This window comes from Chelonia mydas, chromosome 5 (assembly GCF_015237465.2).
Source record: "Chelonia mydas isolate rCheMyd1 chromosome 5, rCheMyd1.pri.v2, whole genome shotgun sequence".
Classification (NCBI taxonomy): domain Eukaryota; kingdom Metazoa; phylum Chordata; order Testudines; family Cheloniidae; genus Chelonia; species Chelonia mydas.
In genome coordinates, this window is record NC_051245.2 from 83,251,175 (window position 1) to 83,273,410 (window position 22,236).

The 22,236-nt window shown below is 42.8% G+C and overlaps 1 protein-coding gene across 3 annotated transcripts in view; it reads left to right on the top strand.

Moving 5' to 3' along the window:
* The window catches only part of SHC3 (SHC adaptor protein 3), an 85,121-nt gene that overhangs the window by 53,424 nt on the left and 9,461 nt on the right, over window positions 1-22,236 (top strand). For all 3 annotated transcript variants that reach the window (XM_043547411.1, XM_043547410.1, XM_043547409.1), the window contains 7 exons: window positions 2,395-2,458; window positions 4,767-4,886; window positions 7,375-7,428; window positions 11,872-11,923; window positions 16,396-16,522; window positions 18,187-18,340; window positions 21,265-21,361. In XM_043547411.1, coding sequence (XP_043403346.1) covers window positions 2,395-2,458; window positions 4,767-4,886; window positions 7,375-7,428; window positions 11,872-11,923; window positions 16,396-16,522; window positions 18,187-18,340; window positions 21,265-21,361 — 668 coding nt within the window. The remainder of the gene's footprint in view (window positions 1-2,394; window positions 2,459-4,766; window positions 4,887-7,374; window positions 7,429-11,871; window positions 11,924-16,395; window positions 16,523-18,186; window positions 18,341-21,264; window positions 21,362-22,236) is intronic.

Genomic DNA, 22,236 nt, shown 5'->3' on the forward strand with positions numbered 1-22,236 from the left:
GAAAATTTGCCTGCAAACTCTCCCTGCCCCTCCATGCCTTCTGTTGCTGATAGTTGCTGGGAGATTGTAGGAGCAGGCAGGGAGAGGTGCAGGAAAATTTACCTGATAAGCGCAGGTTGTATCTCTGCAGTCAGAGTGGGTGAGTAGCTGAAGAACTGCCCAGACCAGCTCTGAAGCACACTGGGAGGGGATAGGGAGTAAGTCTGGGGAGCTAGCCATGGGCTGGGGAGAAGGACTCCCAGCCGCTGCCCAGTTCTCCTCACTGTTTTTGCAGGACCCAGGGCTTGCTGGGAGCCTGTCTGAGGAGCCAGAGGTGCTCATGGCTGGGCAGCATGGCTAAGGTGGCAGCACTGGATCATAGACATATGTGTTGGCTTTTCCTAGGGTTAATGAAAACAGTTCTTACGAGCAAGGGGAATATTTGCCAGCTGGCCTGATTGTTAACTGCTGTATCTGGGAGTGTTAGTAACAATTTTATGGAAAACACATTGCAAAAAATTCATTGGGCTTCTGAACTGGGGTAGATTTGGAGACTAAATTCAATCACTGGACAGTGAAATGGAGGGATTTAGTCTTGCTTTAAGGGCCTGATCCAAAATCTGTTGAAGTTAATGGGAGTCTTTCCACTGACTTCAGGTGCGTTGGTTTGGGCCCTAGGTCAGAAGTGCCACACAATCTGAACCAGGGCCATGTGCAAGAGGGGCAAGCAGGGGCACGACTCCCAAGTCAACAAAACCAAGGCACAGAACTCCTCCATGGCAGGGAGAGTGAGCTCCTCCTGCCCCAGGTCGCGTGGGAGATCTGGCTTCCATGGGGCCATGGGGGAGGAGGGGGAGAGCCAGCTCCTCCAGCCACCAGGGGAGAGCGAGCGCCACAGGCCCCAGGGCTATGGGGGTGGAGGGGAGCCAGCACCTCAGGCCACGGGGGGCACAGAAAGTGCCCCTCCAAAAGTGGCCAAATTTTTATTTCTGTACACGCCCCAATCTTCACTATGGAGTCACTACTGATTCCTCCATAATAAATCAATAACTTCATTCGTTAGGCCATTGTCTGTGTGTGCACTTGCACATACGTGTGCACCCCCTCCCATATGCACACTGATCACATACATTCACATAGACTATGGGTTGAAACAATAACACGGATACTGTGTCAGGGTAGAATTAAAGTAATATTCTGGTTTTTAATGATGCTTTAGGTTGGCTTTGAGATTTTGGTCATTTCTGGCTGTGTGGGCTTTTGAGTTTGCGGTGGGTTCCCTCCAATTTTGTTATTTTTAAAAATATTTGGTTGTATAAAAGTCATTTGTCCACTTGGAAGCATACACAGACTATTCTGTTCAAGGCTAGATCCATTACAGCATTGATATTAACATGACTAAGAAGGACTGTGCATGCACGTTTATGGATTTTCAAGAATTAACAATTTGGTTGTTGCATTTGACCTATTGTTTAAAACCTAAAGGGCTTAAAGACATTCACCTGTCGCTGCATGTTCAGCAAAATTTCATTTTGAAATGCAATCCTATTCTTCATTCAAATTCCTCCTGAGTGTATGTTTCTTTCACTTAGCCTGTCAGCATTAATTTACTAATGACACAAGTGTGATTAGAAAACAAAAACATAATGTTTGTGGTATAAAGATATTTGTAGTGGTGAGGTCAGGCCACAAGTTATGTGGGTCATAATGAACAAATACCAGTAAAATCCTTACACCACAACACACTGTCATATATTTTCTTTACAACACACATTTTACATCAAAATGATTGCAGAAATATTTTAGAGAGTTCTGATACTATGTGAAACCAGGCTGGCTTGGCTCTGCACAAGCTTCAGAGGGGGAGGAAAATAATCATCGATGTCTTCTAAATTTAGAAAAAAAAACCAAAATAAATACATATGTTAAAAATGGTCTCAAATGGTGTTTAATAATTAAGAGCAGCATTGTTTTAAGACCTGATATCTCACTAGGATAAAAATAAAAGAGAATTGTGCAGCACATACCAGCTCTCCAATGGCGTAAAGAACCAATTTTTATCCTTAATGGTTCTCAAGTTATTGCACCTTGAACCAAACTGAACTGAGTGTTGTACCTCAGAGCAGAGTAGTCTAAATTTGGAGAAAATTCCACATTTGGGCAGGAAGGTAGAAGGGAAATGTTTTTGGCTGGTTGTATTTTTTTAAAAAATGGAGTCTGTTTTAAAGCTGATCAGAGATGATATCTTCACTGGTGAGAAAAGAACTAATTGACTCTCTAGTTATCAGGTCTTCACTTGTGACTGAATGCCATAAAGAACTAAGTTGTCAAATACTCCCCTTCAGTGCAATTTGAACATATAATGAAGAAACCAGCACATCCATTTGCTCTAAAGCTTATTTTCTGTCTCCACAGGGAAGCAATCAGCCGTGTTTGTGAAGCAGTACCTGGAGCCAAAGCAGCCTTCAAAAAAAGAAAGGTATTTTTCTTTCTTTCTTGTCAGAGACCCATATTTCCTTAGGTCAGCATAGTGGAAACCAGACACAGTGGGCAGGTGTGTTTTAAGCCAGCCTGAGAAGTGCATGTGCAGAATCTTCCAAAGTCTTGTCTGTGTGCAGCCACTGTTGATTGCACCTGCTGCCCTTCCAGTCAGCATCGTTCACAGGAGTTCAAAGTAAGGGAGTGTAAAGATACTCCTTCCTCCCCTACCTGGGATATCCACATCATGGCGAGTAGCATAGCTGGGTAGGGAAGTGGCTGGGGAGTGGGTGAAGTCTTGGCTCTGCCCCCACGTTACTGGCCACAGTAAAGGGGGAAGTACACTATGCGAGGTTTCCAGCTACACAAACTGTTGCCCTCCTGGAGCAAGGAGGGAACCAGCCAGCCACCATATTGTGACCCTGAGTGCCAGTACGATCCCGGCTCTACCTCTGGAGCAGCACAACTATGAACTGCCCCAACTCAGGGCTTGTGGTAAAGCCACAGTTTAGCTCTTAGGAAGTCTAGTTTGCAGTGACATGAGCTTGTATCTAAAATGGATAGCTGTTGTACTACCAACAGAAATAGAATGTATGAGGGAGGGTTCAGAACAAGAACCCACACACCCTCTTTGCTGAATATAGCTTTTTCTTGTAGCTGAGAGCCATGTAATATATATTTAGCTCTCATGGTCACAAGGGGGTACTGTATTTAACTCCCAGTGAGACATATGCAAACACTCAAACAACAAATACCACAATGACAGTGCTATCTGCTTCAGAACAGATTTGTTTTTTCAAAGAATTTCTTCCATATTCAGCCTTTTTAATGGGGGCTTTTAATCAGGAAGTAAAAGAAAGGCAAATGTCTTTTTTTCTTGAAAAACAAAATGACACAAAATAACACTGGGAAAATGGATGAAAGGAAGTTCCTAATGCCCAAAGAGCCATCTTGCTGAATCAGTGTGTCTAAGAACAGTGTCTCTTGTTTAAATATTAGAATCTGAATACTCAGGTACATCAGTCTTGAAAAATTGGACAGAGATTTGGTTGTGGGAAGCAAAATATATCAACGAGTGTAAATTGTCCCAGAGTAATTGAGAATTTAGGGTAGGTTGTCCATTTAGAAAATACAATCCATGAGGAAAGTATTTGTTACTTTACTGACTGCGCTTCTCATCGGCACTCCAGCTCATCCCTCCTGGTATTGCCGATGTCCGGTGATGTTCTATTTAGATGTCCCTCCACCACCTGATGGCGTCCAACACCATTAGTTGCCGCCTCAGCCGAGCGTAGCGTTGACTGATTCCGCATTTTCTCAGCACTCACTCATACTACTTTTAAAATAAACCAACCCTTTGGGAAGGGAAATGGTGCTGGTAAATCTTAACAACAGCAACAAAAAACACATGAACTTTTGCAGGTCTGTGCTCCACCCTGTCTTCATGGTGACTCTAATATTTTTGTCAGTTTCCGCTCATGTATCTTAATTTACATGGCTAGGGCAAATTCTCGTCTCTAGTCTGTAATATGGATTTATTACATATTAATAAAAAAATTCTCCTATGTGAAGTACACTGGTTTAGTGTATGCAGTTATATCTCCTTCTATCTCTAATGAGAATAAGACTCTGCTTCTTACATATAGATAACAAAGTTATTCCTTCATCTCAAGTAGTAAGAATATGTGCTTTTGGTGTTGCAAGTCCAGGGTTTGATCCCCACTGACTATTGTACAGTAATAACGTTTTGTAACCTATGGTTTGTTGCTATATTCCACACTTTAGCTTTAACCATTTTGTTAATCGTGTTATGAGGAATGACCTACAGAGAAAAGTAGCTGCCCAAATGAAGTGATCACTAGAGTAGAGCAAAAGTTGTCATTCTTGAATAGCAGCCCTTAAGATGTCAGCTGAGCCTGCACGAAGTGTGTCATGTACCCCTTGTACAGGGGAGGTTGGAGGGCTGCTATTAGCAAGTCGGGCTCCTGTACTGGATATAGACTGGCTACAGAGCTCCCTTCTCAGAGGTACACCAGATATGAACCTTCCATAAAGATCCTTTAATGAACTGCCAGGAGTGGCTGAGGTTAGCTTAAATGGGATTTGTTACACACAGTGTCCCCATGTGGCTGAACAGTATAATACAGTGGCAAAGAGTCCTGTGGCACCTTATAGACTAACAGACGTATTGGACCATAAGCTTTTGTATTGGAGCATAAGTGGGTGAATACCCACTTCGTCAGATGCATGCATGCGTAACAGTGAGTTGTTATTGCAAATCAACTAAAATGCATTCCATTACTTCACAGCCACCAAGCAAAGTTCTCTCTAGCATCTTGGGAAAGAGCAATCTTCAGTTTGCAGGAATGAACATTACTCTGAATATATCCACCACCAGCTTAAATCTAATGACTCCTGATTCAAAGCAGGTTTGTGTATAAAAATCCCTAATAAGTCCATGGATGAAGAGCATACCATGTAACGTTTGCTACTTGATAAAATGCTCCTGTGCTTAAAGTATTGTTTCTTTATCAAATAAAAAAGAAACGAAAATATGAAGTGCAATAGATTAATTAGTTTGTTTACACATTTAACATAGATTGGTGAAAATAGTGTTCTCACAGTAATTCTGTCATTACCTCTCAAAAGGTTCACTTTACAATGTGAAATGGCCTTTTCTGGCAGAAAAAGGTCCAGTTCCAAACTCTGGCTGTGTTTGGTTCTGACCCATCTACAGAGATGAATGCCTATTCCCAGTCGTTTTTCTTTCTTTTTCTATATATTGTTTAGAGGGCATTCTATTCATAAGGTGATGTTAAAAATCCTGCTTTGGGGGTTTTGCACTTCAGTGAAATGTCTGCCTTTCAGAAGAAGGAAGCCTGTGTCAACCAACCACTTTATTCTTCTCCTTTGCGCTGAAGGTATATACTGACTTTGGGGAATCACTGCAGTGGGTTGTGAATGATGTATAAGATGAGAAAAAATCTTGCTCGCTATGCATATAGAGAAAGCTGAGTGTGTTGCATAATCCCTGCTGTGCTGTTTGCTGTGAGCTACGTACCTAGATGTGCCTAGATACAGCGAGGGGAAAAAACTTGCTGTGCCACAAGATAAAAAACAAACTAGAAACACACACACCTGAAAGGTTTCTTACTTATTTGTCTTTTCCCCACCCTCTTCTATATAAGATGCTGTCGTCTTCTACAGTACTAGCTCAAGCACTGTAATAGCAGCACTATGGCATGCTGTAGTGTTTTGGACCATTATTAAAGAATCTGACAGTACTTTTTATAAGGGCATTTGTCCCCAGCTTTCACTACTGGCACAGGGAGCCTTCCCTTAGTATGACCCATCTGCAAAACATACAAAAAACTGAAGGCATTTTAAAAATAAGAAGTCATTTTAAATAAAGGGCCAGAGCCTCAGCTCTGTGTAAAGCAGCAGAGATTGGGGGATGTCAATGGAGCTATGCTGATTCACATCAGCCCCAAACATTCTGGCTTCTCTCCACAATATAGTCTCGTTACCTGGAACTAGAAGAGATGGCTGATATCATATGTATCTATATTCATTACACTGGCTCTGATGACGGAGGGCTGCGAAACGAAGGGGTCTTTGACAAACCAGCACTCCGGTGGAGGTCTCCTTCATTTCTGGTTTATACTAGGAGTGTTGGATTACCCCAGAGTGCATTCCTGGAACGGATAAAAATGTGGTCTGCTTTCTGTGGCATACCTTTCAGAATACTAAAAACAAGGCTGGCCAAATGGCTTTGTGATTAGTTCTTTATGGTGCTATCCAAGAAAGACAGGCTTGATTCTTGTTCCTCATCTCTTGTTCCTGGATCAGCTTTGGACTGGAAACAATGGAAAAACAGCATTCTTAGTTTGGAGTAGGAAGGTAAGGGACCAATTGAGTTGCTCCATTGAGTTGACTATGTTAGTTAAGAGTGACACTGAGACATGGAGTGAATTACTGTTCAGTCCTCCTGGTACAAAGTCCACCATGATGCAGGTCTTTGAGTGGTAGTGGGGAGAGAAACCCTCCTTTGGGGATAAAGAGGAATCCAATCCTCCTCTGAGAATAAAAAAAATTAAAGATCTATTTAAAGGTTACAGTTGGGTGAGCAGCAGGGGCTAAAAGTATTATGAAAGCAGCATGCGTGCCATGGAGGAAACACTTAATCTTATTCTCTAGTGACCCTTTTTAACTCAGTGAAGGAACTCCAAGAGACACTCACATTCAGCCTCAAGAAGGCAGGTACAGGTCTTTCAGTTGCAAGGGAAAAAGAGGAAAGGAAAGTGAGTTGGCTCAGGGAATGCTTCTCTCTATGACTCCAACTCCCTTTCCACTGCTCTGGCAGTTAACTCCTTTGAGCTAGAGAGTCTGTCTGGTGTCCACACTGTTCAAATCCACAGGAGGTTATGGAAGCCCCTAACATTTGCCCTCTATAGCCATGCAGGCTATGGCAGCTATGTATTTTGGGTGAAGTGTACCTTTTTGCTATATTCATCACCATAGGTGACAAAAACTCACTTCAACAGATTAAAGTTTCTCCAAACTATCTTTAGGAAATTATATTTTCAGATAAGATACTGTACGGCAGGGCTATATAATTTACTTGAATGCTGGGCACATTTTTATGTTCATTCATTGCTATTCTAAAATGTCATTGTCCTTCAACTTAAGGAAAACCTGAATTAGGGATATCCAATATTCTTGAGCTTGTGTACAGCAGCAGCATATTCTCTGTGACTAACTCCTCATAGACGAAAGGCAAGAATTAATTCTGATCTTGTTTTAGGTTTTTACTTCACTCTCACAAAAAGAAAAGAAAAGAAAAGAAAACCAAAGGGGATAATCTGCAAAAGAGAATCATCTGACTCATACTTTTGTTTTTTTTTCTGATCCAAACAGATTATAGCAAATCATCATATGCAGTCTATTTCCTTTGCCTCTGGAGGTGATCCGGTAAGCATTTCTTTAGTCATTTTCTTCCATACGTATTGCTATAGGAGGACCTTATACAAGGATTTATCTCATGTCTTACTCAAAGGAAAATATAAGCATGATAGCTTCTGTTTCTTATTTCATAAGCTCTTCTTGACTGTTGCCATCAAGCTCTTTTTGAGGGAAACCACTGACAGGCAGTTACAAATCCTCCTCTGTGAATGAGTGTCAGGAAAAGTGTCAAAGGGCCTGGAGCATTTCATATAAATCTTATAAGTCTTGTAAGTAGGGCCCCGTGGTTTTCAAAGGAAGCGCAGTATTTTCATATGGATATCCTTTCACTTTTCATCTTGATTGTTATCCATTTTGCCCTTCCTGCAGAAAAGGACTGTGGATGAGGCTGTATTTCTAGCATGGTAGCCCCAGGTAATTTTTCTTTCCTTTCTTTTTCCTCAACTCTATCTTATGAAAACGGAGAGCCAAATACTGCCCTCAGATATGTCCATTCCACTCATATGTTTGAGGAGAGGATGTGGCTTTTACGAGAAGCCCAGTTCTGCATTTTTACACTTGCCATGTTTAGTTTTGCTCTCAGGTGCCTCTGTGCAACTCACATTCAATTCATGCATATCAGAGGGCAGATCTGGGCTTTTTACTTATCTACATATTTGTTTCAGCTGTCCTCCCAATTTCATACTAAATACACTTCAGAATATGTCCTATACATGAAGAATTGAAAGAATCTCAAAATAGTAAAAGTCCCTCCTGAGTCTTGAAAGCCTTTACTCTAGGTTGATCAACCCAGTCCCTGTTGCCAGGGATAGGTCCACTTTACATGGCACATATAGCCCTCTCTACGAACTAGCTCTCCCACCTCAACTGCAAGATGAGTTAACTGCACCAGCTCTTCAGGGCAAAATATCCTTGACATGTTTGCAATCTTACTGTTACCCATATGCTAAATGGGTCAAATTCATCCATGATGTAACTCTGCTAAACTCAATGGGGATACAGCAGGGATGAATTTGGGCCATTGTAAAATAGTAATTCTGGGAGTAAAAAATTGATCAACAGCACCTCTGAAATACCACAGATTGCAACAGATGCTGGAAATGAACAATTCCTGCAGCGGGCAGAGGAGGGAGTACAGTTGCCTGCCTCCATAAGAAAGTTCTTTGCCACTCCATCTGCCATCCCACATGCTAAGTCCTAGAAACACCACCACCCATTGGCCGAGTGATTTACCGGGTGACAGCATTACCACCAGCAGCAGTAAGAGATTTGAATTGAAATAAATAAGGTCTATCAAATGTTTTAGTGAGATGAAAGTCATGCCACTGAGTCACTGAGAAATCAAATCTTACCAAGTACAGGAGCCAACAAGAGCTGGTGAAACTGTAAAGCAGCATTCACACAACAAGACCACTGCATGATGAGCTCATCCTGGGGGGTGGAGAGGAGGGTAGGTGTGAGCATCCTTTGACATTCAGCAGGTTTGTCACAGTAGACACCTCATTGGGAGAACTTTAAATAAAAGAAAGAGCTTGCTCATGTGGTTCCTGTCTCTCAGAGCTAAACTTAATTACTGCTTGATACACCAAACATACCAAACCAGCCTAGCATATATCCCAACATAAATGTACTCATTGTTTTCTTTCCTCTTCAGGGATGAAATCCATCACCACTCGCACCAAAGTCATTCCCCATACATCAGGTCACTGGGAGTATTAGATATGCATGAACAGAGAGACAGGGCTATTCTGTTCTGTTGTATACACCTTCTTTTACTACCTTCATCACCGTGGTATCTGAGTGCACTCCAGTAGTGCATTAAGTAATGTGAGTGTCTCACAGTTTAGGGCAATTGCACTGGTATTCCCCCATGGTGGCCCCTTGAGGGCACTCACTCTAAACTCTCAGCTCCTCAGCCATCACCTCTCTTGGGAAGAGACCCACATCTCTCTCCCTCCTGACAGTGATTATTGCTGGCTGCACAGTTCCCTGCCTACACTGTGATATTTCTAAGCAAGCACATTTATTCTTAAGGTGGAAGCATTACAGAGAAAACTTTAAAATAACAAAAGAACCTACACACATTCTAATAAGTTTGCCAGAGAACACCCCTCCCAACTCCTCATGGCTCTGTTAAGAGTCAGTGCTTCAAACCCCACAATGGAGCTTTTCTGTAGTCACAAATTCATAACAGCCTTAGCTCAGAACTACCACCTCCACAAGCAGGTTACTCTTTCCTGTATGCAGCTTGGGCCTTTGATCTTGAGACTCCAAGAACAGGTAATCTGCAGATAATGGCCCCTCTCCTCAGGGTGGAACTTCAAAAGGCTGGGTTTTTGTATAACTGGAGGTGGGGAATTTGCATTCATCTCCCCTTAGAGATTCCTCAGGTAAATCACTTGACAATGTTTGTCCCCAAAAGCCCATTCTTACACATTGTTCAGCAGAGTTCTTTGAAGTTCATAACACTTCCCAAGGTTCACATCATATCTCCCCCCTAGAGAGGTTACATACAATCCCGGCCCACGGTAATACATAACATTTGCATTTAATACAGTGGACTCAAAAGACGCTTAAACTTAATCCATTAAGGTTTTTTTCAAGGATATTGTAGGAAATTGCCATATCTGTCACCGTGACTAACATCTGCCACAAGTGGTTTGTTCTTGCTCTCATCCTCTCCCCAGGAGAAGAACTGTGTATGCAATATAATGTTTTGTTTTGGTAGCCGAAGTTGAAGAAGTGTGACTTGCATTTGGAGCAGAAGGTATTGAAGTCTGTGAGATCTTTACTTCTGTGGGATTTTGTTCCACAGTCTCAGACTGGCCCTCGAGAAGGCTCTGTCTCCCATACAGACAACCTTCACTCTTGTGGTGGGAAGTTCCATTGTTCCTGAGGACTGGAGTTGTCAACTATGGTCTTCATGCCAGAGCTTCAGGCATGGGTGGCGGGTGAACATGCTGTTGGGGGAGGCTAGCCTCCAGCCCCTCCCCCTCCCTTTTTGCTCCCTGTCCCCCACCGGAGCCAGGAGCACCCCCTCTGTGGTTGACAACCCCTCGTGCTCTCCCAGCCCCAGCGTGCTGGGTGGACAGGCGGTGCAGACGGAGAGTCCACAGACCAGGCGCACCAGGTGGCCAGACGGCGTGGTCAGAGTGCCCTCAACCCCGGAGTGTCCCCGGCCCCAGCTCCAGCACTGGGCAGGTGGGCGGCAAGGCCGGAGCAGCCCCGGCACACCCGGCATGTGAGCAGCAGAGCCAGAGCGCCCCTAGCCCCAGTGCCCCCAGCTCCGGGCCTTGTGCACACCGGCCCCAGCCTCTCAGTCACAGAAGAGTGGGAAGGGAACTGGAAGCAGGCAGGAGAGAGCTTCAGGGTGGAGCGTGGGTGGGGCCACACAAGGCTGTTTGGGGAGGCACAACCTTCCCCTGCCTACGTTACTTCCTGCCCATGGCTTCAGGCAATCTTTTAGATATGCTGGGCCCAAGCCATTGAGTATCTTGGACAAGACCCTGATTCTTCTGTCAATTTGGGCCTCATCCAAAGCCAATGTAATTGATGTCAATGTAAGTTTTTTAATTGATTTCAAAGGGCTTTGGAAGAGGTCCTTGCACTAGTGTAAATTAAGGGTAATGGTTTGGAAGTCAGTGGAGTCACACTAGTGTGAAACCAGAGTGAGATCAGAACCAATGCTGTAAATGTTTTCGCAATAAAACAACAGTTGCTTTTGCACATGCTTGTCAGGTGTCTGAGTGGCAGGTGTTCAAACAGGATATTAATACGGTGCTCAACAGGGCATAGTTAGGCCCTGTCCATGTTAAAATTGAACAGATGCCAGCATTAGCTATGCTTAAGGGCAAGATGGAAGAGCTTTTTAAAAAGGAATTTGCTTACCTGGCCAGCATTCCCTAGCCTTATTTATCAGTTAAAGGTAGTCACAAAACATAAAAATGTAGGCTGGAAGACATGTGAAATAAAAATTTGTTTTTCCTTATTCCCGTTTTATTTGCATACTTGTGTTAGGTTTACCTGAAAGTTAGTCTGTAGCATGGTTTTATATCATGGGTAAACTCTTATATAAGAAAGGACTGCAAAAACTGTCCACACTGGTCAGGAAAACCATGCTGGAAGCCTGCTACAGACTAGCATGCTTAAACATGGATATTGATGGCATCGTGTTAACTATATTGTGAACATGGTCTTCGGCGTGATTCCATACAGACGATGTACTCAGTCATATTGCTGTGTGTAAAATGGTGGGTTAGCTATCTGTCCGACCCTCACCACCAGGCTATCACTTCATGGGAAATACTTATGTGATATGCTCTGCTTTTTTGTTACAGCGTAAGAGCAAATTCATATATTCATTTATTATGAATCTATGAATTTGCTTTTGCACTGTAACAAAAGAGCAGAGCATATCATATATATATATATATATGTCTCCATCTTTTACAGGATACAACAGATTATGTTGCATATGTAGCTAAGGACCCTGTTAATCGCAGAGGTAAGGTTTTTTTTATATTTGGTGCCTTCCATTTAAAAATATAAATTCATGTTTTCATTTTATTGGATTTTTCCAGAAAAAGTAAATGCAACACAATAAAAAGTTGACATTAGGGATGATCACTGGAACAATCAGCACAGCAATAATCAGCAGCCACACATGTTACTCCAGCAGATTTTTTGCCATGATTAATATATTTCAAATCATTTGGATGCTCCTCATGCCTGGACTGGACCTTCCTAGCCTCTTTGCTGAATGTTGTGAGGAAAGAGATCATAACCCTCTTTGTCTCTGATCTTGTATTCAAGCTGTTATCTAGTTCTCCTTCTACTTTCCCTGAGATCAGACATTGGTTTCTCTCTAAGGCACCTGTTAGTGAGTGCCTCCAACAAACAGGATTTATGATCCAGTTATGATTCTCATACATAAAAGCAAATTATAGAAAGAGAGCGAAGAAATCATAATCTAGAAGGACAGGTACAAAAGGCTCCCATCTGCTTGTATTACAGAAAGCTTTGTGAGGCCTTAAGTTTAAGTTACAAAATATTATATAATATATTAATAATACATAGATTCTCAGGTAGTTTAAGGCCAGAAGGACCATTAGATCATCTAATCTGTCTTCCTGCATATCACAGGTGACTAAACTTCACTCAGTTACCCCTGTGTAAGTCCAGTAACTTGTGCTTGGCTATAGAATATCTTTCAGAAAAGCATCCAGCCTAGATTTGAAGACATCAGGGGATGGAGAATCCTCTACTTTCCGAGTTCCCGGGGTAGTTTGGTCCCGTTGTTAATCACCCTCATTATTTAAAATATATGCTTAATTTCTAATTTGAATTTCTCTCGCTTCAGTTTCCCGTCATTGGTCCTTGTTCTGCCTTTCTCCACTAGATTAAAGAGCCCTTTACAGCTGGGCATTTTCTCCCCACGAAGGTACTTATGCACTGTAATCAAGTCACCTCTCAATCTTCTTTTTCATAAACTAAACACACTGAACTCTGTAAGTCTCTCACTTTCAGGTATTTTCTCCAGCTCTCAAATCATTTTGTGGCTCTTTTCTACACTCTCTGCAATTTTTCAATAATCTTTTTAAAATGTAGACATTAGAACTTGACACTGAATTCCAGTATTGGCTTCACCAATACCATGTACAGGTGTAAAACCACCTCCTCGCTACTCCTTTTATTATACATCTGTAAAGGTGCGGTCTCACCTCAAGAGTGCCCCCTTGTGTCAGGGGGCAATATAGCAGGAGTTTTCATATCCAGCATCCCCTTCGGGCAATCTGTTTTTGCACACCACCCAGCTCTCTGGCTGAGAAGCAGCTAGTCCAAACCCATTCTAGGGTAACAAAATATCCAAGCGGAGTCCAAAGTATCCAACTATCTTCTGGGTCCTGTGCTCCAGTGGTTTCACTGCCTTTCCCCAGCTCTGGTGTCAAGTCCTGTCCTAAGTCTTCCTGAGGCCTCTAGCTTCCAACAGCCTCTGTCAGGTGGAGTGAACGTGCCTAACTGGCCTTTAATCCTTTCTTGCCCATGATGGGGTTCACGCCCTCACAATATCCAATTGACACACCTTTGCTTTAGGAGCTCATGTTCAGGTGTTTGCCCACTGTGACCCTTAAATCCTTTTTTGAATCACGTCTTCCCAGGTTACAATCCCCCATTCTGTAGATATGACTTGCATTCCTTGATTCTAGATGTATAGCTTTGCATTTGGCTGTACTGAAAGACAAGTTGTTTGAATTGGACCCAGTTTAACAAGTGATCTGGAGGGCTCCGTATGACTGTTCTGTTCTCCTTATTTTCCACTCCCCCAGTCTTTGTGTCACCCACAAAATTTATCAGCAGTGATTTTATATGTACTTCTACATCACTGATGAAAATGTTGTTTTTTGTTATTTAAAGTAGCACCCACAGCATGCTCCACATTATACACACATATAAGAAGACTTATTCTTTCCCTACAAAGATTAAATGGTACTTTTCCTCTCACAGCCTAATGCTCTCACTCTTGCAGCATAGCGGTTGTCTGTCTTCCAGTCACCCAGTCTATAACAAACCCTAAAGAAATATCTCTGTGTGAGCCAAACTTCTCGTTCCTTTTATAAGAAACCTAAGGGTGTGATCCAGGAAGCAACTTAGATGCTTAAACTCCAGAATTAGGTGCCTATGTCTCCATGCCCGTGATTCATGAAACTCCTGCTTGGCTGCCACCTAACCCTGTGGGTGCCTCAACTCACTCGTCACCTAACTTTCTGCTGTAAAAGTTCCCTAGGCACCCAAGTATTAGACCCTGGGCATATGCACTGCTGCCTCCCTTTAGGTGCCCAGGTGCCTATACTGCATAAGCCCCAAAGTGATTCATGAATCAGGGGAAGACAGGCATTCAGCTGCCTAAGTCCCATGCAAAGCCTGACCTAGATTGCCCACCTCCAGGTGAGTGCTCAATCAGTGGGCTACACGTTGTCAGTAAAGTGGGCTGCCCCCTTTTCCAGCCATTTTGTATGGAGCAAGGCAGGCACCTAACTCATTACCACAACACCTCTTTATCACTGACTCCAGGTGGCTGGTACCTGTTTGTGGATCCCTAGTGGAGATAGGCACCTACCTTTGAGAGAGGGGTGGGGCTTAGCACACATCCCTGTTGTCAGCATCACCCATTGACTAGCATAGGTGGCTTCCTACCTAGCATACTGGTTTTTGTGGTTCCCATTCTTAGGCTCCTATCTCTCCCTATTCATTGTATAGGGAGCCCAGGGGCCTAACTTGGCTTTGTGGATCACAGTGTTATTCCTGTGATTTTCTAGATACCTAAAAATTAAGCACTGCGATGCTGAGAGTTGCAACACCTAAGTCCCTTTGTGGATCTTGCCTCTACTTCTCACCTGCCCAGCAACCATCCGTGTATCCAAGGAGACAGTTTATCCATTACGTTATTTTTAAAATGACTTAAGTTTCTTTTCAGCTCCCAAATTGTTTAGCAGCAGGCAACATATTCTCTTTAAATACCCACTTCCACTATTGCATGCATACATACTATAGTCCTTTGTTCAGCTTCGCTTCTTTCAGTCCACACCTTTGGAGATGTCTGCACAATGATGCTGAATGCCTAACACAGCTGGTCATACAGTTTATTCATGTATGGCAAATTCACTTCATAAGCCAGTGGCCTCAGTCTCAGTGTTTATGCAGGTGAAGTGTGCTGGGCTGGGGGAAAAAATCCATCTGCAACCCAGGGCCAGGAACATTTGCCCTGCATGACATCACACAGCTCTGTGGGCAGGAATAGCAGCCACTGTATCTGCGTAATTGCAGATCTCATGATGTCCTACCCTGGTCTATGCACAAATTCTTCCTGCATGCCAGCCTGTGTGGGGCCACTGTGTAGATGCTCTTCAACTGCTGTGTGACTGTTACTAACATAATTGTACAACCACACACAAATGTCAGCATCATTCCTAATTTGTATTACATTAGTCCCTAGAGGCTCCAATCCCCTTGTGGTAGGCACTGGACACGCAATTGTCTACATTGCAATGAGGAAGTGTGATTGCAGCGTGTGTAGACATACTCAAGCCACCTTTGATCCAGCTATATTTCAGGCACCGATTCGTATTGCTTAGTGGAAAGGGAGTGGGTTTCTCAGCCCCAGCAGGTGTAGAGGTGGTATAACCAGCCTCCCTCCACACAGTTCCAGAGTATCAGCCTGGAAGAGGGCATAGAGGGGATCAGTGTCGAGCTTCTGTATTGGCTGTATGCCACCCAGGGATTTCCCAGATAGCCAGTTATGCCAACACACCACATCTTTATATCACTGGAGCCATAGCAGGGCCAAAGATCTGGTTGGTATCCTGCATCTGAATACCTCCCTCACGCCTCATTTTGGGGAAGTTCAGAACCAGTTGGAAACTTTATCGCACAGGCACACGTCAAGATAAGTAGATTAGAAAATCAACTAAGATGGTGATAAAATTATGGAAAACAGATTAAAGAGAAATAAAGGTAAATTTAATTTGGAATGATCTGAAAATGTTCTCTAGTGTCTATCTCCTTATTTTAATAGAAAGCTCAGAATTCTCCTGTAACTTGCTGCACACAGGTACAGTCAGGTGATAATGAATGACATTCATTAAGGTTTCTCTTCTTGAAGGAGCTTTTCAAATTATGGGCCCTGATTCTGGTCTCACTTACACCAGTTTTACACCGTTGTACGATAATTCCATTGGATTGGAGTGGAATCACTCCTGATTTCAGATGGTGTGAGTGTGAGGCGTATCAAGCCAATGTCTTAAGTTAGCTGTAGCTAATTGCTATTTTTGTTCATTCAGATTTTAATAAAATCTATACATCATGAAAAGAACAACTGTTCTTGGCCTGGAGGTCCTTGTGCCATTCATTACTGCATCACAATGAAGACTGTATAAATAATGGTGTGTAAATGTCGGCATCTTTCCTTCTTTCCTCTAGCGTGCCATATACTGGAATGCTGTGACGACCTGGCCCAGGATATTATCAGCACCATAGGGCAAGCTTTTGAACTACGATTTAAGCAATATTTACGGTGTCCCTCTAAGATACCTGCTCTCCATGATAGGTGAGTAACATTGCAGTAGAATCTTTTCTAGTTCTGCAGTTTCCTTCACCAGCTGGTAAAGTGAGGGGTGAATCTATGGCTGTGCTGTGGATGAAACTGTCTTAGAAGAACTGGATTTTAAACACACTTTAAAACAGGTTCTGATAAATGAGTGAAACATGGTTTGCCTGATCAATGTGGATTGGCCACAATCATTTTAAAATCACGTTTAAACATGGCCTCTAGGCTAAACTGTTTTAAAATTATAACGTCCTGCCCATACTAGTCAAACGCTTGTTAGAGATAGAGACAGGCGGCCAGATTCAGAGGTGATGTATGCTATAGGAGGTATATGGCACATCGCTGAGTGAGACTAAGGGACACTAAATTGGTATAATTTACATAGTGAGTGACCAGAACAAGTTGTAAATTACACCAGCTAAGAGTCATCTATTTGGCCCCACGTCAAAGCACTATTTTAAGCACGGGTTTTAAATGGTTATGCCCTGGCCCATATCCACACTGAAGGTCTTTAAGCCCTATTAGCCTAAATCTGTTTAAAATTTGTTTTTAAATCCAGCTTTATACCCAGTGTTGATGGAGCCTTGAAGTAATGCAAGTGGAGGAACTTCCCAGGGAGGTTGGAATCTATCCTGCAGGGTTTCTTTGTAATGTTATGAATGTTCATGACAGATTTTGGTCTGCTCATTTTAGAGATTTTTCTTTTTGCTGTAAGTCATAAAGATCATCATAACCCTTATTTAAAGTCAAAGAAACAGGCTTTCTAAAAACACATAAATAGAGGTTAGGCTGCCCCTCCCATGAAAAAAGTGCACATTGAAGGGCAGAGTGGGAGGAAACCCTATGTGAGATTGTTCTAAAAGGGGAACTGGGTTTACCCCCTACCAAATTAGCCTATGGTTCTGCCTTCATACTGATTTTCACATCTCTTTCCCCCACCTCAGTCTCTGTCTACAGTAACATTTTTAGAAACTTTCCCACCAATGTTAGCACCATATCAGCTCCCTTGGTGTGAGCAACATTTTGGTTGGATGTATTCCTGAAGGTTTCATCACATGACATAATCTTTAATGAAAGATTAATCTTTAATTCCGGGAGACTCCAGGACAATCTTGGAGTTTTGGCAACCCTACGCATAGTGAGTGTGGGATGCTACCATTCTGATTTGGAAGAATTTTACCTTCCCTTTGCACTGATGTAAATGATAGCTTGATGTGCAGTGAAACAGAGAATCAGGCCTATTGAATTCACCAAAGTCATTCCTGATTCACACCAGGGTTATTTAGATCAGAATTAGGCCCCAAGACATTATGAAGGATCCTTTTTTTTTTATCATCAGTTAGTAAATCAATCACACAAATAATACTACAAATAACATGGTAAATGTAACTAGGAAAGGTAAAGAAGTTTTTAATGGATGTCATTAATAGGGATATATATATAAGGCCTGATCCAAATCTCGCTGAAGTCAATGAGAAGGCTCCCATCAACTTCAGTGGGCTTTGGATCAGCCTCATTACAGGGATGGGGTGCTGCTTGGTTCATCCTATTTTACTTTGTAAACGTCACTTAATTGTCAAAGCGCTGGGTAGTATATGGACCATGTAGCTAGTACTACAGAGCTTCGAGTGCTGCTAGATGAATAATGTAATCCCTTTCTACAGGATGCAGAGTTTTGATGAACCTTGGATGGAGGAAAATGGAGAGCCAGCAGAACATCCCTATTACAACAGCATTCCTAATAAAATGCCTCCCACTGGTGGCTTTATTGATGCTAGATTCAAAACTAGGATCCCAAATGCCGCAGATACTGCTCAGGTCAGTGAAATGTTACCTGCTTAGCTTTCTTATTCAATCAAAAATTTGAAAGCAGCATTTTATTTCCAGATTGATGCACTGACAATATTAAATACCTTGTAGCTTTTCATATATAACTGAATTGTTCTGTGGCAACTTATTTATTATTGCTTCATATTCATTCATGTACTTAAATAAGAAATGAAACATGACTCTGTATTGTTTATTATTAAATTCTGGCTTGTCCTGCAATGGTTGTGCTGGGGGAGAAGAGGCTAAAGATGACCTCTTACCCATCACACCTGCTCAGTAGACAGGTAAAATCATAGGCTTCCAGATCACAGAATGCTAGGTGGGAGTGGTTACTGGCCAACATTCACTGTTCTCAGTAGGACATGGCTAAGTAACTAGGGAGAAATGATAAGGTCCCCACTCCCTGTTAACACACAGAAGGAAAGATAGTGTACACTGTTTCCTTTTGGACCAGCCCTATGGAGCTTTCTGAAAGCCCTGTTGTACTATAGAGTCATTTTCCCTCTTTCTCTGGCCCCATTCACATTTAATTATTCAATTATATAATTTCAGTGGAACAACTTCACTAAGAGCTCCTCATCAGGATATTCCCTGCTCAATGGTTAGAGGAACTCACCTAAGAAGTGGCAAATCCCTGTTCAAATCCCTTCTCTTCATCAGGCAGAGGTGACTTGAACCAGGGGTCTCCCACATCCCATGTAAGTACCCTAACCACTGGGCTAATGGTTATAAGGGAAGTCCTTCTCCTCCACGTCCCTTCTCCTGTTGTTTTGTGTGGAGTTGGTGGCCTCTGAGCACACCTAGTGGATTGGGCCCTTCCTGTTAGTTAGGTGGAGTAGTGCCTATCTTCCCCTGGTTCGTGTATCACTAGCAGAGCTAGGTGGCTCGCTGCAGCCTGGGTTTAGGCACCTATCTCTGTGAGGGGGCGAGGCTTAATACCCATCCATTTTATCAGCATCTCCTATTAGCTAGATTAGGTGGCTTTGTGTGTTGCATTCTAAGCTGCCTATCTCTCCCCATTCATTGAATAGGAGCCGAGGTGCCTAACTCAGCTTTGTGGGTTGTAGTGTTGTTCCTGTGATTTTTCTAGGCACCTAACAGTTAGGTGTTGTGATGCTCAGTGTCACAGTTCCTACGTCGCTTTGTGGATCTGGGCCTGGCAGCCTGCAGAGTTATTCTCTTGGCTGACTTATGCAACTGGATCAGGTGGGTCCTGTTAGCTCTAACCCAGGACATAAAAAAGGTTGAACCTCTGTATGAGGCGCAGGCAGCAGCAGCAAATCCAGAAATAGCCGAGCTCAAGTACATGTCCTGATAGAAAGTTTATTTAAAGAGGTACCATTGCCTTATAAAGCACATTCCACCCTCCCCCACCCCGTTATTATTACATGGAACACCTGAGAATGCTATAACTGAACATGCCTAGGGAGGGGACTTTTTTACACATTCTTCCATTTGCTTGCTTTGCGCAACTTATTTTTCATATAGACAAACTTCGCTATTTCTCCTGTATAGTCACTATCCCCTGCTGTATGTATGACTCTTTCCCGCCACAGTAGGGGAGAGAAACATTTTTTGAAACAGGATACTTTGATTCTAACCGAATCAATTGGCAGAGGGAACTCATGGGCAGGGGTAGCACCTGAAACTACTTTTAGCTAGTTTTTTAATTGACTAATATTTCAACCTGGTGGTGCCCCCTTAAGTTAACAGTAAAGGAAACCCCAGGAAAGGGTAATTTGGATGCCATCCAGTTGTTTGTGTGCTGGGTTAAGAACAGGGCACTTCAACAGGGCTGCTTCAACTACCTGAAGGGGGGGTTCCAAAGAGGATGGATCTAGACTTCTTTTCGGTGGTACCAGATGACAGAACAAGGAGTAATGGTCTCAAGTTGCAGTGGGAGAGGTTTAGGTTGGATGTTAGGAAAAACTTTTTCACTAGGAGGATGGTGAAGCACTGGAATGGGTTACCTAGGGAGGTGGTGGAATCTCCTTCCTTTGAGGTTTTTAAGGTCAGGCTTGGCAAAGCCCTGGCTGGGATGATTTAGTTGGGGATTGGTCCTGCTTTGAGCAGGGGGTTGGACTAGATGACCTCCTGAGGTCCCTTCCAACCCTGATATTCTATGATTCTTACAGGCCAATCCTACTGTTCTCATTCAGGCAAAAATACAAGGATTGGGCTCAAAGTGTGCGCTCCTTCAAGCTGATTCATGAAGGCAGGTCCCTGCACCTATATGGAGTCCCATTGACTTCAGTGGGGCTGAGCAACTATAAGAGGCTGCCCATATTGACCCTACTGAAATCAGTGTGGCTCTGCCGGTCTGAATGGAACAGCACTCAACATCTGAGCCAAAGATCATAATGTTGGTGGCACATCTGTATTTAATTCCCAGAGATGCCTTGTCTGATGAGAACCCCCTCCCACCATATAGTCAGTAGTTTCCAGAGAGTGAATCTTTCTGTTAATCCTTTTGAAGACGCTTACTCATTCTTGTATTCCAGCATCTGTTTCCTGCAGAGCATCCTCAATAGGTTGTCAGGGTTTGCCAATAAAGAAGGCTGCACTGGATGAGAATATTTTATAGACACACCTAATGTTGTCATTGAGGATTACAAGGGTTAATAAAAACAGGAAGGAGTGAGATTTTCATGAAGGTCACTCACACTATCATGAGCTCTAGCTCACAAAAGCTTATGCTCAAATAAATTTGTTAGTCTCTAAGGTACCACAAGTCCTCCTGTTCTTTTTACAGTCAAGACAGAATACTCAATCATAGTGTCATGCATAAGGAATGAAAAGAAGACTAGGTTTAAGTAGAACAGAACCAAAAAAAGCCTCAGAGATGCACACTGCATCACAGTGTTTTAAAGGAAGGAGTAGTTGAAGAATTGTTGTTTGTATGTCCACTGTAGTCTGCAACAGCAGCAGGAAGAGAACAAACATACTACCAGAGTCGACACTTTGGAGACAAATTCAGCGAAGACTGGCAGCCTGCTCCTGTTAAACAAGGTGAGTTAAACTTTAAAGTAATTATACTTCTCAAAGGGTATGTCTGCACTGCTGTTGCGTTGTATTTTTTGTTTGTTTGTTTTTTTGAGAGTCTCACAGCCTGGGTCAACTGACTCAGGATTATGGGGCTTGCACTACAGGGCTAAAAATGGCAGTGTAGACGTTCCTGCCAGGGCTGGAGCCTGGGCTCTGAAATCTGGCAAGTGGGGAGGATTTCAGAGCCAGGACTCCATCCCGAGCAGGAACTGTCGATACTGCTGTCTTTAATCCCACAGTGCAAGCCTGTGAGCCCAAGTCAGTTGACTCAGGCTCTGAAATTCACTGACGTGTTTTGTTTTATTTTTTAGTGTAGACATTATGTAGGCCCCAATCATAGAGTTTGATTTGATTGGGTGGATTGGGGCCATAAGGTGAAAGTCTGATACATGGAAATCTTGCAGCAAGACACTATAGTTAATTGATAGTTTCTCTCCTCCCTTAAAGTGAATTTTAGCATCAGTGTTTGTGACAGGTATTGGATAAACAGCTCTGGGAACTGAAATCCAATGTATATCCTGAAAAACAAACACACACACACACACACACACACGTGTGTGTGTGTTTCAGAATATACATTGGATTTCAGTTCCCAGAGCTGTTTATTTAATCAGTGATTTTGGATGACTTAATCTTTGGCTGCCCAACTTGACACACCTTTAAGGGGCCTCATTTTCAGGAGGTGGGGGCTCAGCACTTTCTGAAAATCTGACCTTTTGAAGGTGTCTCCAGTCATGTCCTACAAACCAAATCAGGCAACCAGAATCAGTAGTTACTTCTGACAATGCAGGTGTGTGTGTGTGTGTGTGTGTGTGTTATACCCAGGCTACACTCTGGAC